This window comes from Anthonomus grandis, chromosome 2, assembly GCF_022605725.1.
Source record: "Anthonomus grandis grandis chromosome 2, icAntGran1.3, whole genome shotgun sequence".
Taxonomy (NCBI): domain Eukaryota; kingdom Metazoa; phylum Arthropoda; class Insecta; order Coleoptera; family Curculionidae; genus Anthonomus; species Anthonomus grandis.
In genome coordinates this window covers 6,006,631-6,021,404 of record NC_065547.1, presented here as the reverse complement: position 1 = coordinate 6,021,404, position 14,774 = coordinate 6,006,631, and the positions used below count along the sequence as shown (strand labels likewise).

At 32.7% G+C, this 14,774-nt stretch overlaps 1 protein-coding gene across 1 annotated transcript in view; it reads left to right on the top strand.

The window, feature by feature from the left end:
- The window catches only part of LOC126750319 (protein regulator of cytokinesis 1-like), a 43,384-nt gene that overhangs the window by 23,879 nt on the left and 4,731 nt on the right, over nt 1-14,774 (top strand). Inside the window, exon 9 of the mRNA XM_050459889.1 lies at nt 10,959-11,134. Within this exon, the coding sequence (XP_050315846.1) occupies nt 10,959-11,134 (176 nt within the window). The remainder of the gene's footprint in view (nt 1-10,958; nt 11,135-14,774) is intronic.

Here is a 14,774-nt window from a genome sequence, read left to right as displayed (position 1 = left end):
TTTATTTTTTTGTCTAATTTTGCCCATTGATATGCTTTTGTCCAATCAGGAAGTTTAATAAGCGGAGTAATTGAAAAGGACTCCTCTGTAGTTTTGCAGGACCATTCGTTAACCATCTCCGATGCGATAACCAGAAAACGAGACAAAGCAAATCTTTCGCGTAATGTATTGCTATCTTTTATGGTTCTATTAAACGATTCCAGTGCGTTGTTTGTGGCTGGTGATCCTAGGGCAGCACCTAGGTACCAATTGCGATTTTGAGTTAACCACTCTTCTTTGAAGTATTTAATAAAATTAGTTTGGGTTTTCCATTTCCTCATAAAAAGCTGTGATGCGCTAGTAAAATGTTCAGGAGAAGTAACGGACTGTAAAGCATCAATGTGTTGTAATATATTCTTTCGGGCGTTTTTGTCTGAGCAAGTTTGTTCAACCCTGGTTTGCATTTTTGTTTTTGCATGTGCCCAACACATTCTCACAATGGGTTCAGGACCAAAAACTTCTGTAAAAGCATTTTGGATGCTCTTTGCGGCATCACAAACTAATACCGACGGTTGTAGAGAACCGTCGGTAGAGAGTGTCCGTATACAAACAAAACCTGTTCTTTTAAACTAATAAATAACATGGTAAAATCTTCCTGATGCTCGTTTGTCGAAACTCCTAGACACCTGTCTATACGACTGTATCTCAATAACCGAGTCTTGGTTGAATCCCAACGTTCTGGACTCGGAGCTGTTTCCTGACAACTATAATGTTTTTAGACTTGATAGAAACGCTAACATTAGTGGCAAAAGTGATGGTGGCGGTGTCTTATTGGCGATTCGTGACGTATACCACACGGAACTTGTCTCTAAGTGGTGTAATTATAACACAATAATCGAAGACATATGGGTGAGCGTTACTATAGAGGGGGGCAGAAAATTATTTTTATGCACTGTTTATATTCCACCTCATGCGGCAGTAAATAACTATCTAAACTTTTTGTCTAAACTAGAAAATATTATAAGCACTAATATTAATAGTTATTTTTTAATAATGGGTGACTTTAATCTACCTAATTTAATATGGTCACAAAAACCGAATGTTAAGGATTTATTGCCTATCAACGCCACTGATCCTTGCAGCAAAGCATTTTCTGATGCTTTTTACTTTAATAATCTAAAGCAATTTAATCACGTCTTCAATGCTAGTGATAAAATTCTGGATCTTATTATTTCTAATTCTACAAAAGTTATTGTAAATAAAAGTATGGATCCATTTGTGCCTGAAGATAGCCTTTGGATATAAATGTTAATTTAATATCGGAGAAAAACATTATTAGTAATTCATATACCAAGTTAAAATTTAATAATGCCAATTACGACACTATCAATGAAATTATTAATTCTACTCATTGGGACAAATTATTTTTATCTAAAGATGTAAATATTAACATTGCATGTTTTTATACTGTTTTAGATAACATTGTTATTAACCACATCCCTAGAATTAAGATCAATAAGGGACAATACCCTCTATGGTTTTCCAAACACACAATCTATCTAATTAAAAATAAACAAAAGGCACATAAAATGTGGAAACTGTACCGAAGACAATCTGATTACGACAACTTTTCAAATTTACGCAAAACAGTAAAGATTAATATACGCAATGATTACAAAGATTATATTTATAAAACAGAAATAAACATTGTCAAAGACGTTAAATATTTCTGGTCATTTTTTCACAACAAAAAAAACACTAAAAGCTTACCAATAAAAATGAAATTTAATGATCAGGAAGCTTCGAATTGTGTTGACATTAGTGAACTCTTTTCTAAGTATTTTAGTGGAGTATTTGAACCTTCTGATACACCAACTTTAATTGGGCCTAGTCAATGTCAAGAATGTTTTGTAGTTAACAATATTGATATAAATGACATTAAATCCGCACTTATATCTATGGATCCTAAAAAGGGACCTGGTCCAGACGGTTTTCCTTCATTTTTTTTGAAGTCTTGTCCTAGCTTGCGCGAGCCTTTGCATATTTTGTATAATCAATCTTTATCCAGCGGCATTTTTCCTAATATTTGGAAAACAGCTCAAATTGTGCCAGTATTTAAATCTGGAGAAAAAACTTATGTACGGAATTACAGGCCTATTTCCCTACTTAGTCACTTTGGTAAACTTTTTGAATCTTTGTTGTTAAAACAATTATTCTTTAAGGTCAAAGAAGCTATTGATGTTAACCAACATGGCTTTTTCCAAAAAAGATCGGTAATAACCAACTTAATACCATTTATTCAGAGTATAAACGAAAGTATGGATAGTGGTCTGGAAACTTGTGCCGTGTACACTGACTTTTCCAAGGCTTTTGATAAGGTACATTATCCTACACTTTTCATGAAGTTGGAGAATTTCGGTGTGCACGGGGCCCTGCTCAAACTCATTAAAAGTTATCTAACAAATCGCTCTCAGTACGTTGTCGTAAATGGAGTAAAGTCTTCTTGTACAACCGTAACTTCAGGAGTACCGCAAGGTTCTCATTTGGGACCGATTTTGTTCTCAATTTTTTTAAATGACATTGGTCAATGTTTCTCTACCTGTAGATATCTTGCATATGCAGATGACCTAAAAATCTTTACAACAATCAAGAAGGTATCAGATTTTCGTGCCCTGCAATCTGATCTTGCAAATTTTGAAAGGTACTGTACCTTAAATAAATTATTTATTAATCCAGAAAAATGTCATTCTATACTATTTAGCAGAAAACTATCTCAGACACAAAACAAATGTGATGTCTATCTCGGGGGCACTATCCTGAAGTATGTGGAGTTTATTAAGGATTTAGGTGTGACGTTGGATTCCAGACTGCTCTTCGACGTTCATATAGAAAACATTGTTCAGAAAGCTCTAAAAAATCTAGGTTTTATAACTCGAATTACAAAGGGTTTTAGTAATCAATCATCATTAATATTATTATATAATGCGTTCGTTAAACCTACTATAGAATATGCGACAGTGGCTTGGAATCCGATGTATCACAAATATATTGACCAAATTGAAAGAGTTCAACGAAAGTTTGTAAATATAGTAAATTTTCGCTTTAATAGACAGAGACATTTTTTTACTTACTATGATAACTTAAAATTTTATGGTATGAAGCCCTTAGAGAGTCGTAGAAACAATTTTGATTTAATATTGATTTATAAAATTATTAATAATTTAATAGACTGCCCTTTCTGTCTGGGTCTGTCTTATATTTTGCGTAATAGAGCGACCTTTAGCATCTCAAGATATTCTTCAAACTATTTGTCTAACTCTCCATTGTTCAGATGCGCCCGTAGTTTTAATAATTTTCATGAAACTAATTTGAATGATGATATATTTTTCTCCAGTATGGCTTCATTTAAGCGATACTTAAAAAATTCTACCTAATTTCGTAAATAACGATAAATATTGTCCTTTTTTTCCCTATTGTCATTATTCATATGTATATATGCTTCTTTATTGTTTATAAGAGGTACTATTAAATAAGTTAGTTTGGTTTATATTGCTTGGTGTATTTGTTAGGTTTGGTGAAAATGTAATGTTTGGCAAAGCGCTTACTTGTATTTAAATTCATAAGATACTTTGTGCTTTCCTGTTATTGGATTGCTTAGTCTATCTGTAGGAGAGCCTTGTACTTAAATAAATAAATAAATAAATAAATAAATAAATATCGGATGAAATTTTCTGTATTTATTTGTAGTTCCAACTTTAAATTAATTACAACTAATACCGGGAACCCTTGCCAAATCAACTTGTATGTCGCATCAGCATGGATAATATTTGCATGACGTTCTGCCAACCCCAGTAAATGTTTTGTAGACAATGCAAAGCGAAAGGACATTGGTTCATCCTCGAATATATAATAAGAAAGTACAAGCACTTGATGTATGTCCTCGGGAACTGCTGTATGATTTAATATCCATCGCTCCAGTTCTCCTAGACTTATAGTTGAGGAATCGTATTTAACACGTCTACGACTTGATACATAATTGTACAATTGTTTCATTGATGGTAATTTTACTCCCTCTATCTTACTTTTCAAATAGCTTTAGGCTTCAAATGTAAATCAAATAGTTTGTTTATTTCTATCTTAATTTCCTGACTTATTCCGTAATCAGAACGAATTCCAATCGACTCGTGGTTATGGGCAGCCTCTACATGATAGAGCAATACAGCATTTGATGTAGCTTCAAACAGTAAATAAATTTGTGCCGCACACTGAGGGCCACGACGTTTTACTTTGTTTCAGCGATAAAACCTTTTCTTTCCTTCTTCAGTCATATGTGTTATTAAAATAGACCAAGTATTTTCTGCACGAACAACTTCCTTCGCTTCTTTAACACATGCAAATTTTCTTACAAAGAGCCACTGCTTACTCTCGCCACGCTTTTTTTTTTGTTTCTAATTCTTCAACCTCCGAATCACTGTCGGAACGATATGAAGGAATTTCTATTTCATTCTCCATTTGAATATTGTCATCAGAACTATTCCCGGGTAAAACAGTATCGAGTTCCATGATTATTTAATGTTTAAAACGAATAAAACGGTGCATAAAACAACTGTTTATACTACTGAAATATTATATACACCATAACCAATAAACGTATATGGGAATCCCAAACGCAGTTAACTGTCGCTCCAGTATAAATGCCCGTTGCCGGATTTATTTTGTAATTCATTAACGAAAGCTGTTGCCGAATGCAAAATAAAAACTTTTAAGAAAAAACATTGATGATTATTATTTTAGTTGAAATGAATTTGAAAATTAGATGCTCATTTAGATTTTTTGCAAGCTTTGTGTATTTTTTGGTGCCTGCTTTTGTTGGCAGATTAAAAATATAATGATGCGTTAAGTTTGTTCACCGATAAATTTATTTGATATACAGAAATATAAAAGTTGCCATGTTAGTTAAAATAGTTACCGCATTTTGTTGTACATCCATAATATTTGATGCTCATTTAAAAATTTCCCTTTTATAAAAAGGTAAAAACATAAAATCTACTATCTATCTAATTTCTGTGATGCTGTAGATACTTTATTTAGTACTCTTTTGTCTTCCAGGCATTTTAATTCAATCTTTTCATTTGAAGACATTTAAATTCTCTCAGGCACTCAAGTCACTGGGGATTTTTAATTCTTTTGCACCACTTTTCTGTCACAGTTTCTTTCATTTCATTCAAGTAATTTTTTTCGGACCGTAAAGAGCATTTCTAACTTTTTCCAGGCACTTTTAAGTCATTTTTTGAAGCATTTAGAAAATGCTTAATTTTTTCCAAATAGTTTAACTCATTTTTTCCTAACGCTTTTAGTGCATTTTTAGTTTTTTTGAGATACTTGAAGACATTTGTCATTTTTTAAGTTACTGTTAGTTTTTTCCCATTTGAGGGCCATTATTGGTTTCTTGTAGGCTTCTGAGGACACTTTTAATTTTTCCGGGCAATTTAATTTAACTTTTCAGACATTTGTAGATTTTTCCAGCAATTTGATAACATTTTAAATTTTTTCCACTCATTTTAAGTACAAATTGTTTTTTATATATTTTATTACATTTTTAGTTTTTTCCGTTTTAACATAAAATAACTTAAATAATAAACGGGTTTTTCCCATGCATTTTTTGTACTAAAGTAACTTATAGGTCAAAGCTAGTTAATTATTTGAAACTTGCAATCGAAAAAAGTTTGTTAATTAATTAAGTTTAATATTTAAAACAAGCGATTAGTTAAAAATTATAGTTAATATAAAACTGTTAATTATTTAAATATTTATTTTGTTCTTTAAATTTAAAATCACGAATTTTTAAAATTTGATCAAAGTAATTTTTTTAAACATTTTTAGTATTTTATATTTTTAGTAATTAATTGTTGCTTTAAACTACGTCCTAAAATCAATTTAACCTTGCAAAATCTGCATTTTAATTAATTAAAATCCATGTATGGCCGTTTATTATTTTAATTAATTTATGTTTTTTATACCAAGGTAACTTACAGGTCAAAGCTAGTTAATTATTTAAAACTTGTAATCGAGAAGAGTTTGTTAATTAATTAGGTTCATGAATTTAATGGCATTTTTTATTTTTTCCAGGCATTATAATTCAGTTTTTCAGAGACTCAAGTGCAATTTCAGTTTTTTTTTGTAAGCATTTTAGGTAATTTTTTAGACATTCGAGGATATTTGTAGATTCTTCCAGGCAGTTCAGTCACTTTTTCAGGCATTTGACGATATTTTTCATTTTTTTAAGTTACCGTTAGTTTTTTCCAATTCAAGGGCATTATTAGTTTCTTTCAGTCATTTGAGGGCATTTTCTAAGCTGACAAGTAGAGGATCCCACCATACTACGACCCTCACCCATAACGTTACGGGATGAAACGTATGTTTTCATAAAATGTAGTATATCTTAAAATGTATTCCGCAAAGGTTGCCTGAAAAATCGTGTGCAAAATATTAATTATTAATGATTAAAAATTAATTTTTTTTTAAACATTGCACTAATTCTGTTACGCATTAAATTGTGTACAAATCGAAAGTACGTAACTTGTGAAATATGCATCCACTGGGTTGCCTTCTTTTTTCTTGTGCAGTTACTACGCAGCCACGTGCGCGGAGTTGATTCTTAATAGTAATTTGCACCTATCAAGTTACGCAATAAAACATTACATTAAATTAAAGTTAATATTATTGCAAACAATATGGCATAGGGTTGCTTGCGAAAAACCTGTGCATAATCCCGGTTGCCGATTTTTAAAAGTTCAAATTCTCAAAAAATTCAACAATCACAAATTTAGCTGGCTAATGCAAAAAAAACAAAACATCAGCACCTGGAGTGCATTAATTGCACCGCATTAGCAGAGAAGTTGGGGCACACATTATGCAAAAGCCTCCCAGCTTTTCATGCATTTACGAGATGAGATTACACGGCAGCATTTTATAATAAAGGAAAAGTAAAACCCTTCAAATTATGTTCTAAAAACGAGAAATATCAAATGGTTTTTGCATCATTAACTGATAAAGTGGATATTTTTATTAATGAAAAAATGAACACCGTTCAAGAATTCACGGCAAGCATATATGGCATTAAGAACTGCAATAGTGTTGATGAAGCAGACATCGAATTTTTTTGAAAAATTATTCTTCAAAAGAAGATAATGAGCAGTTCTTAAAAAAAATTAAAAGTTTCAACAAAAAATTTTGCGCACAATTTTTGTTAATTCTATGTCGCTTCATGCAACGGACCCTCAATGCATAAAGTTGCAGCCTGAAAAATGTGGGTGGTATGGTATGTTGACGGTTATTTGAAACCAATAGGATTTATTGGTGACTAAACACCTTTAAGGGTGCAAGACATTGTCGAAATGACAGCGGAAGAAACGAATAACGAATCAATTGAAATTGAAGATGAACAATTTTTTTCCGATGAATCGGATTTTGAATAATATATATATGAAGTAAAATTTTTGTATTCTAATATTTTTGTTGTTTCAATAAATTACATTTTTATACAGAATCTAAAAATCATATTTCCTGGAAGTGGTCTTTATAAAATGATGTCTTGAAGCGCACCTCAAAATGGTCCCAAACATGCCTATAAGCACTTTTAGCCTAAAATATGTAAATTCGTGATATATTCATAAAAATTTGCAAGATAATAGGGGTAAATTTGAATATATTTATGAATGAATTTAATATAGGGTGACAATTTCAAGAGTAGCCATGGCTTATAATTTTTAAACCGTAAAAGATATTAAAAAATGCTTAAAACCGTTTCTATAGTAACAAGGGGGAACCAAAATGATGAATTTTTTAGGGATATACTATCATCCCCTTAACCCCCAGAGCCACCCCCTTAAAAATTTTAAATTGGAAGGGTAGTCGAGTGATACCTTGTTTGAAAGGTCTATTAATTCCCTATATTTTGCCGTCTTACTCATTAAAATCAATGCAACCATTTCCGAGATATGTATGTACTTTTAAATGTTAGTCAATTCATTTTACTATCAGAATAAAAATATTTATTCTGATACTAAAATGAATTGTTAAAAGCCAAAACAAAACTCCAATAAATAGTACACTTATACTGAAATTATTGAATTGTCGGAATGGTATTTGGCGATGTAAAAAAAATGAAAATTTTCGATGCCTGCCATTCTCGAAATATTTGTTGTTTTTTGTTTATTTAAATTTTGCCTTAAAATGTTCAATTTTTGGTTTGGTTAGTAATATCGTGGTTCTTTTTGTGATTTAAAGTTCTCTCACTGCTCTAGTTTTATTTTTACAATGGTTTATACGATCGCCGAAAGAGTTGAAATGATATTTATTTATGGTTCTCAAAATCGCTGTTTTCGTAGAAGTGCCACAATATTTAATGAGAGGCACCCAGATAAGCAGGTTGGGCATTATTACATCCAGAAGTTGGTAAGAAAATTTGAAGAAACTGGGTTTGTAGGTGATATAAAGAAAAATCAGCCAAGAATACTGGATGAAGCAACTCAGATTGAGGTTCTTGGGCATTTTGCTATGGATCCTGGTATGTCGACTCGTCAAGCAGCAGCTGCCACAGGAGTGTCTCGTGAATCAGTACGAAAGATATTAAAAATTAATAAATTCCATCCTTACAAGCTACAGATTGTTCAAGAACTTGGTGATGACGATCCAGACAGGCGGATCGAATTTTGTGAATTAATGACCCAAAAAATAATAAATGAGCCACGTTTTATAAAAAACATTTGTTTCAGTGACGAGTGCACTTTTTATTTAAACGGTAACGTTAATAAGCAAAATTGCCGTTACTGGAGTGATGAGAATCCCCATATTTTTAGGGAAGGGCACACCCAATATCCCCAAAAAATAAATGTGTGGGCCGGAATTCTAGGGAATAATATAATTGGGCCATTGTTTATTGATGATAGTCTAAATGGAGAAATTTATGCTGAAATGTTAGAAACAACTGTTGAGCCTTTAGTAATAACGGAATTGGAAAACCAAAGGGATGAAAATGGAGATCTTGTTCTTGATGAAAATTTATTGCATTTTCAACAAGATGGGGCCCCACCACATTATGTATTGCCTGTTAGAGAGTGGCTAGATAATCATTATCCAGACCAATGGATTGGTAGAAGAGGACCTATTGAGTGGCCGCCAAGATCGCCAGATCTCACCCCTCTCGATTTTTTTCTTTGGGGTCACCTAAAATCGGTCGTTTTCAAAACGCAGCCTGCCACCATTGAGGAGCTAAAACAAAGAATTACACAAGAGTGCCGATTATTAACAACTGAAGTTTTTAGAAATGTTCGTCAAGAGTTTGAAAACAGATTGTACTTTTGCTTGCAAAATAATGGAAGCCACTTTGAGCCTTTAATAAAATAATTAAAGTTCAATGCAGATTTTTATTGTTTTAAAAATAGAATAAACGCAATATTGCAGAGTGTTTTCCTAGTTCTTAACCATTTGTACTAATGTTCAAATGTTAAATATTTTATGACATTTTCAAATTATGTTAATTTTATAAGAAATTAAAAAACACTTAAATAACCTTTAATAAAATATTAAAATTGGCATAACTCTAAAATAAATGCATTGATTATTATAAGTAGGGTCGCATAATATAGGGAATTAATAGACCTTTCAATCACTCGACTACCCTTTCAATTTAAAATTTTTAAGGGGGTGGCTCTGGGGGATGATAGTATATCCCTAAAAAATTCATCATTTTGGTTCCCCCTTGTTACTATAGAAACGGTTTTAAGCATTTTTTTATATCTTTTACGGTTTAAAAATTATAAGCCATGGCTACTCTTGAAATTGTCACCCGTATGTATATATATATAAATATATATTTGTCGCTCGCATTAAGCCGCGCGAGAATTTGAACTTCTAAAAATCGGCAACCGGGATTATGCACAGGTTTTTCACAAGCAACCCTATGCCATATTGTTTGCAATAAAATTAACTTTAATTTAATGTAATGTTTTATTGCGTAACTCGATAGGTGCAAATTACTATTACGAATCACCTCCGCGCACCTGGCTACGTAGTAACTGCACAAGAAAAAAGACGGCAACCCAGTGGATGCATATTTCACAAGTTACGTACTTTCGATTAGTACAGAATTTAATGCGTATAACAGAATTAGTGCAATGTTTAAAAAAAATTAATTTTTAATCATTAATAATTAATATTTTGCACAAGATTTCTCAGGCAACCTTTGCGGAATACATTTTAAAATATACTACATTTTATGAAAACATACGTTTCATCCCGTAACGTTATGGGTGAAGGTCGTAATATGGTGGGATCTTAGACTAACAGGTTGCCTCTCATTTTACACTTGTTTCTCACTTATAAAAAATCAGCTTCTTCAATCAGTCTTAATCTTTTTTTTTTTTTTTAATGTTTATTAACGCGACGTTGCCAATATCTGTATATTTTCGAAAAATGTCCAATTACTTTTACTTGATCAACGTTTTTTAGTTCGTCAACTAGCAGCATTATGCAAATTTCTAGTTCGATCATGTTAGCAATGTCGCTAATACGATTGCTATCAAAACCATAACAAAAATTCATTCGTTAATTCGAGTATTTCACATTTTCACACAAGTTACCTATTTGGACGATTAGTTTTAATGTTTGCTTGGCAACGTTGCTCATATGAGAACACCTGTACATATATATTTTCCAAAAAAATATTAAGACATTTCTTTAATTTACTTGTAAGTTGCTCTTGAAGAAGTCGGTAGGCAATTTTGGCCCTTTACAATCTTGATATTCAATATTCTTTGCTAATAATTGGTTTCCATGAACATTACTTCTGGTTTTCTGTAAATATGATATTAATTTGCTTGTATTGTGTTCAAAAGAACAAACATTTTATATATAAAGGCAGTCTGTATCATATAATGATGTCCATTACAAATCAACTATAAGCATTTTACTTTTAGAGACTCCGAGAGTTATACCGAAGATCAAGATCACGCACACTCACATGGTCCTGCCGAGCCAGAAACGTAGATCCTCGGTGGATAAATCGAGACGTTCCGTTGGGAAATGCAAGAAAAGTCGCGTGGAAAATAAAGAAAACCACGATATTAACAATACCACCTATACGGAATTCCAGGTAGGATTTGCTTTAAGAATTTCGTATTTTAAACAGGACAGCATAAATAGTTTGTATTGGACAAGATATTGGTGGCATACAAAGAGTGTTAGTGAGGGTGTTGTTTTTAAAATAGGGCATATAATTGTTTATATCCATAATTCATTTTTGGTCATTTGATCATTTTTGTTTAAAGATATACATAGAAACAGAAGTGCAACGGGAACAAATCCTATTTAATAATAACAATAATAAATGCCTTTTATTAGCAAAGAAAATCAAATCGAAACAAAGCGACAAAACTTAGCTGTTACTCTTCTGAACCAATCATCCCACCTTAACCCTTTGAGACTCAATTTTATTTTTAATGATTTTAAGGATGTTTTTGCGAGTTATGGTATTTTAAGAGATCATTTGACAATATATACTAGTTAAAATGAAAAAAAAAATATACAGGAAGAGCAAAAAATTGTGGGACAAATATATCCCAGCGGGATTTTTAGGTGGGTTATAAATATCCCTAGGGGCCAAAAAAAACACATTTTTGTATTTAAAAATTTGTATTTTTTTTATTCACAAAAAGACCACTCGCAAAGGTAAGTATTTTAGGACGAATGATAAAGCGCAAAACAATGCTTGCACAACCCTACATTGCACATTGCACAAATAGTAGTGGTTCTACGTTCTTTTTTATGAAAAGCGCAACGAGCACATCTTCGCCGTTTCGATGTTTCTATTGGAAGGTGATCACCCACATTTTTCGTTACTTTTGATTTCTTTGATGGCCTTCCACAACTGTTTCTTCGAAGTTTGACTGAAGTTTGCTGTTGTCCTTCTTCGATTAGGTCCTCTGATAAGGTAAATGAAAATTCCAGTAAGGGTATCTTTTTTTTGGGGTACGACGTAAGTCATTATATATTATCCAGCTGTTAACAACAGCAATCATCAAAAGTCGATACAATACTTTTTTTCACCATTTGCATGATTTTCTGCCAAAGTCATACACACCACTCATCTGATCAGCCAGATCTACACCACCTACATTTCATTTCATTGTAGTATGCAATAGCAGTGGGACATGGTACATCAACTCTCTGCCCAGTCTTGTCTTTTCTCTTCACACAGGTCATATCAGGGGTATGGCAGTTACTCAAAAAAATAACCTGCTTTGTATCTTGCCATTTGATCGCAATAGAGTTTGTTTGATTTGATAAAAACTCGCATTCACCCCTAGACATTTTTCGTTTTTCGATGAATTTTTTTGGCATGTCTTTTCTGGTAATAATGGCTGTTCCCACAGCTGGGTATTGGAGGGAATCCATCAAACGGACTGATGTAAAAAATTGATCAAAGGCCAGAACTATGTTTGGATTTTGTATAGTTTCACATAATTTTCTTACAACAGTTTATATTTCAGACTTGATGGCAGACGTTTCGCCCAAAGTTCCGCTCCTTTCAACGTCGTCCTTGCCGCAATATACATTTGCATCGTATGTAGGTATATCCTGTTTTGGCATCACATCTAGACCATAATTTTATGCCTCTTTTCACAGGTTTTTGTGGCATATATTGTTTCAGTGAAGAAGCAAAATAGAAGCTCTTGTACATAGTAAATCTTACTGGCCCCTTCTGGCTTCACTGGATTATTGAAATAAAACTTGGATAGTAAAAACAAACATCTATTTTTGGATATTGCCGATTTGATGGCCTTATTTCCCAAAGATGGATGCGATGACCAGTAATGGCGAAGTTTTGGCACCTGATTGAAACACATAACTAATGTGCAGCCAATAGCAATCATAATCTCCCCTGCATCAGTGAAAGTCGCCTGCTTTTTTTATTTTCTTTGTAAATTTTCATTCGCTGGTTTGTAGACTCAGCAATAAAAGTAAATAAACTTCGAGGACAAATTTATATGTCCAGCGGGGAGGCATTTGCAGCAATTGAAGGAAGTATGATACATTGACTTTCATTTGGAATGCTAAATCTTGGGACATAGGTATTTGTAGGTAATGACCAAATTATATTACCAGTTGTAACAGGAGTTTCAGCCTCTTGATTGAATTTTCAACAGAAATAACGCCGTCGTTGGGTTGGGTTAGGTTCTCGTTTGCATCACTTTCAATGTCTCCACTATCTTCGTCCGAAGGCTGGTACAACTCGTTGGACTCTTCACTATTATGGAATGGGTCTTCTTCTGAGGAAGAGTCTTCATATGGGGATTGCACCTCTTCTCCGGATGACAACTCTTCTAAATTGTCAGTAAGATCTTGAAGCTTTGCCCTAGTCAACTTCTTTCTTGACATACTGTAAAATACCATTGGGATATAAATCACCCTACCAGAAAACCCACTGGGACACATATATCCCATAGCCAAATATTACACCCAAAATGCAAAAACCAAAACAAAAAAAACCATCAAAATACTTTGCTATTATATATGCTGAACTTACCTAAATAGATTGTTTCAAAAACCACACAAAAACTATCAAATTTGTAAAAAAACAGTGTCAAAAACCAACAACGTGCTCAATCAGAATGACCTCCAAAAAGCGTGTCGCTGCCTGTCGAAAAATTGTTAAAATCTTAAAATACCCGCTAATGACAATTTTCATTAAAAACGGGACGGATAGCGTCCCGCAGATGTTATGAAATGTATGTTGGGATTTATTTGTCCCATTGGGGCCGAAAGGGTTAAAACCTACCATACAAGCTTATACAAAATAATAAAAGACTTTTTCATGTAAGATAGTCTGCAATAAGTAAACCCTGTTTTCATTTCTCATTATGTGTCCCAAATATTGGACTCCTTGCCCGTTCTGCTGAGAACTTCGATATTTGTTATGTGGTCTGTCCATGGTCCATCTCAATATTGTACATCACCATAACTTGAATACTTCTAATTTCTTTGTTGTGACTTCAGTAAGTGTCTATGCTTCTACCCCGTAAAACAGGACAGAGAATACGAAGGAGTCTGACCTTTTCAATTCTGTTTCGTATTTCCTGCTAATGATCCCATTGTTCATTTAGCAGAGTGGTGAGATAAGTAATACTGCTCACTCGTTCTATTGGTTTTTGATTGATTATAAGCTGACAGTTATTAATGTGGTCTTTGTTTATAATCATTAGTTTTGTCTTTTTAATATTATATCCAGTCCATATAGTTGACTGCATTCTGTGATTCTATTCATGACCGTATCGTCTGAATATTGTTCACTCTTTTCATTCAAGGATAATCTTAAATTTTGTTCAAAGACTTCTCTAAATATTTATAAAGAAGAGTATTATAGACCCCTCAGTATCTTCATTTCCTTTAGTGTCTCTGTGACTTAAGTACGAAGTTTGAGTATTTATTGATGAAATTGAAGAAGTAGTCTATTCTTGCAGTGGAGTTAATAATGTTAATGGGTAACTGGAAGTATTTCAGTCATCATCCACTAAATTTATTTAAAAATATTAATCCAACATGTTTTGGACGTAGAACATGTCCATCCAAAATTTCTAGTAAATCTAGTTTATTACTTTTATGGCAGAAATGTAAATAATTGGTGTAAAAGAGAATCGAAGTTATGGTTATTAATTACCATAATTGTGTAAGATTTTTAATACCTTTCGTAATTTAACACCTTAAAAATTTCCTTGGTTGGATGATGGACCTGT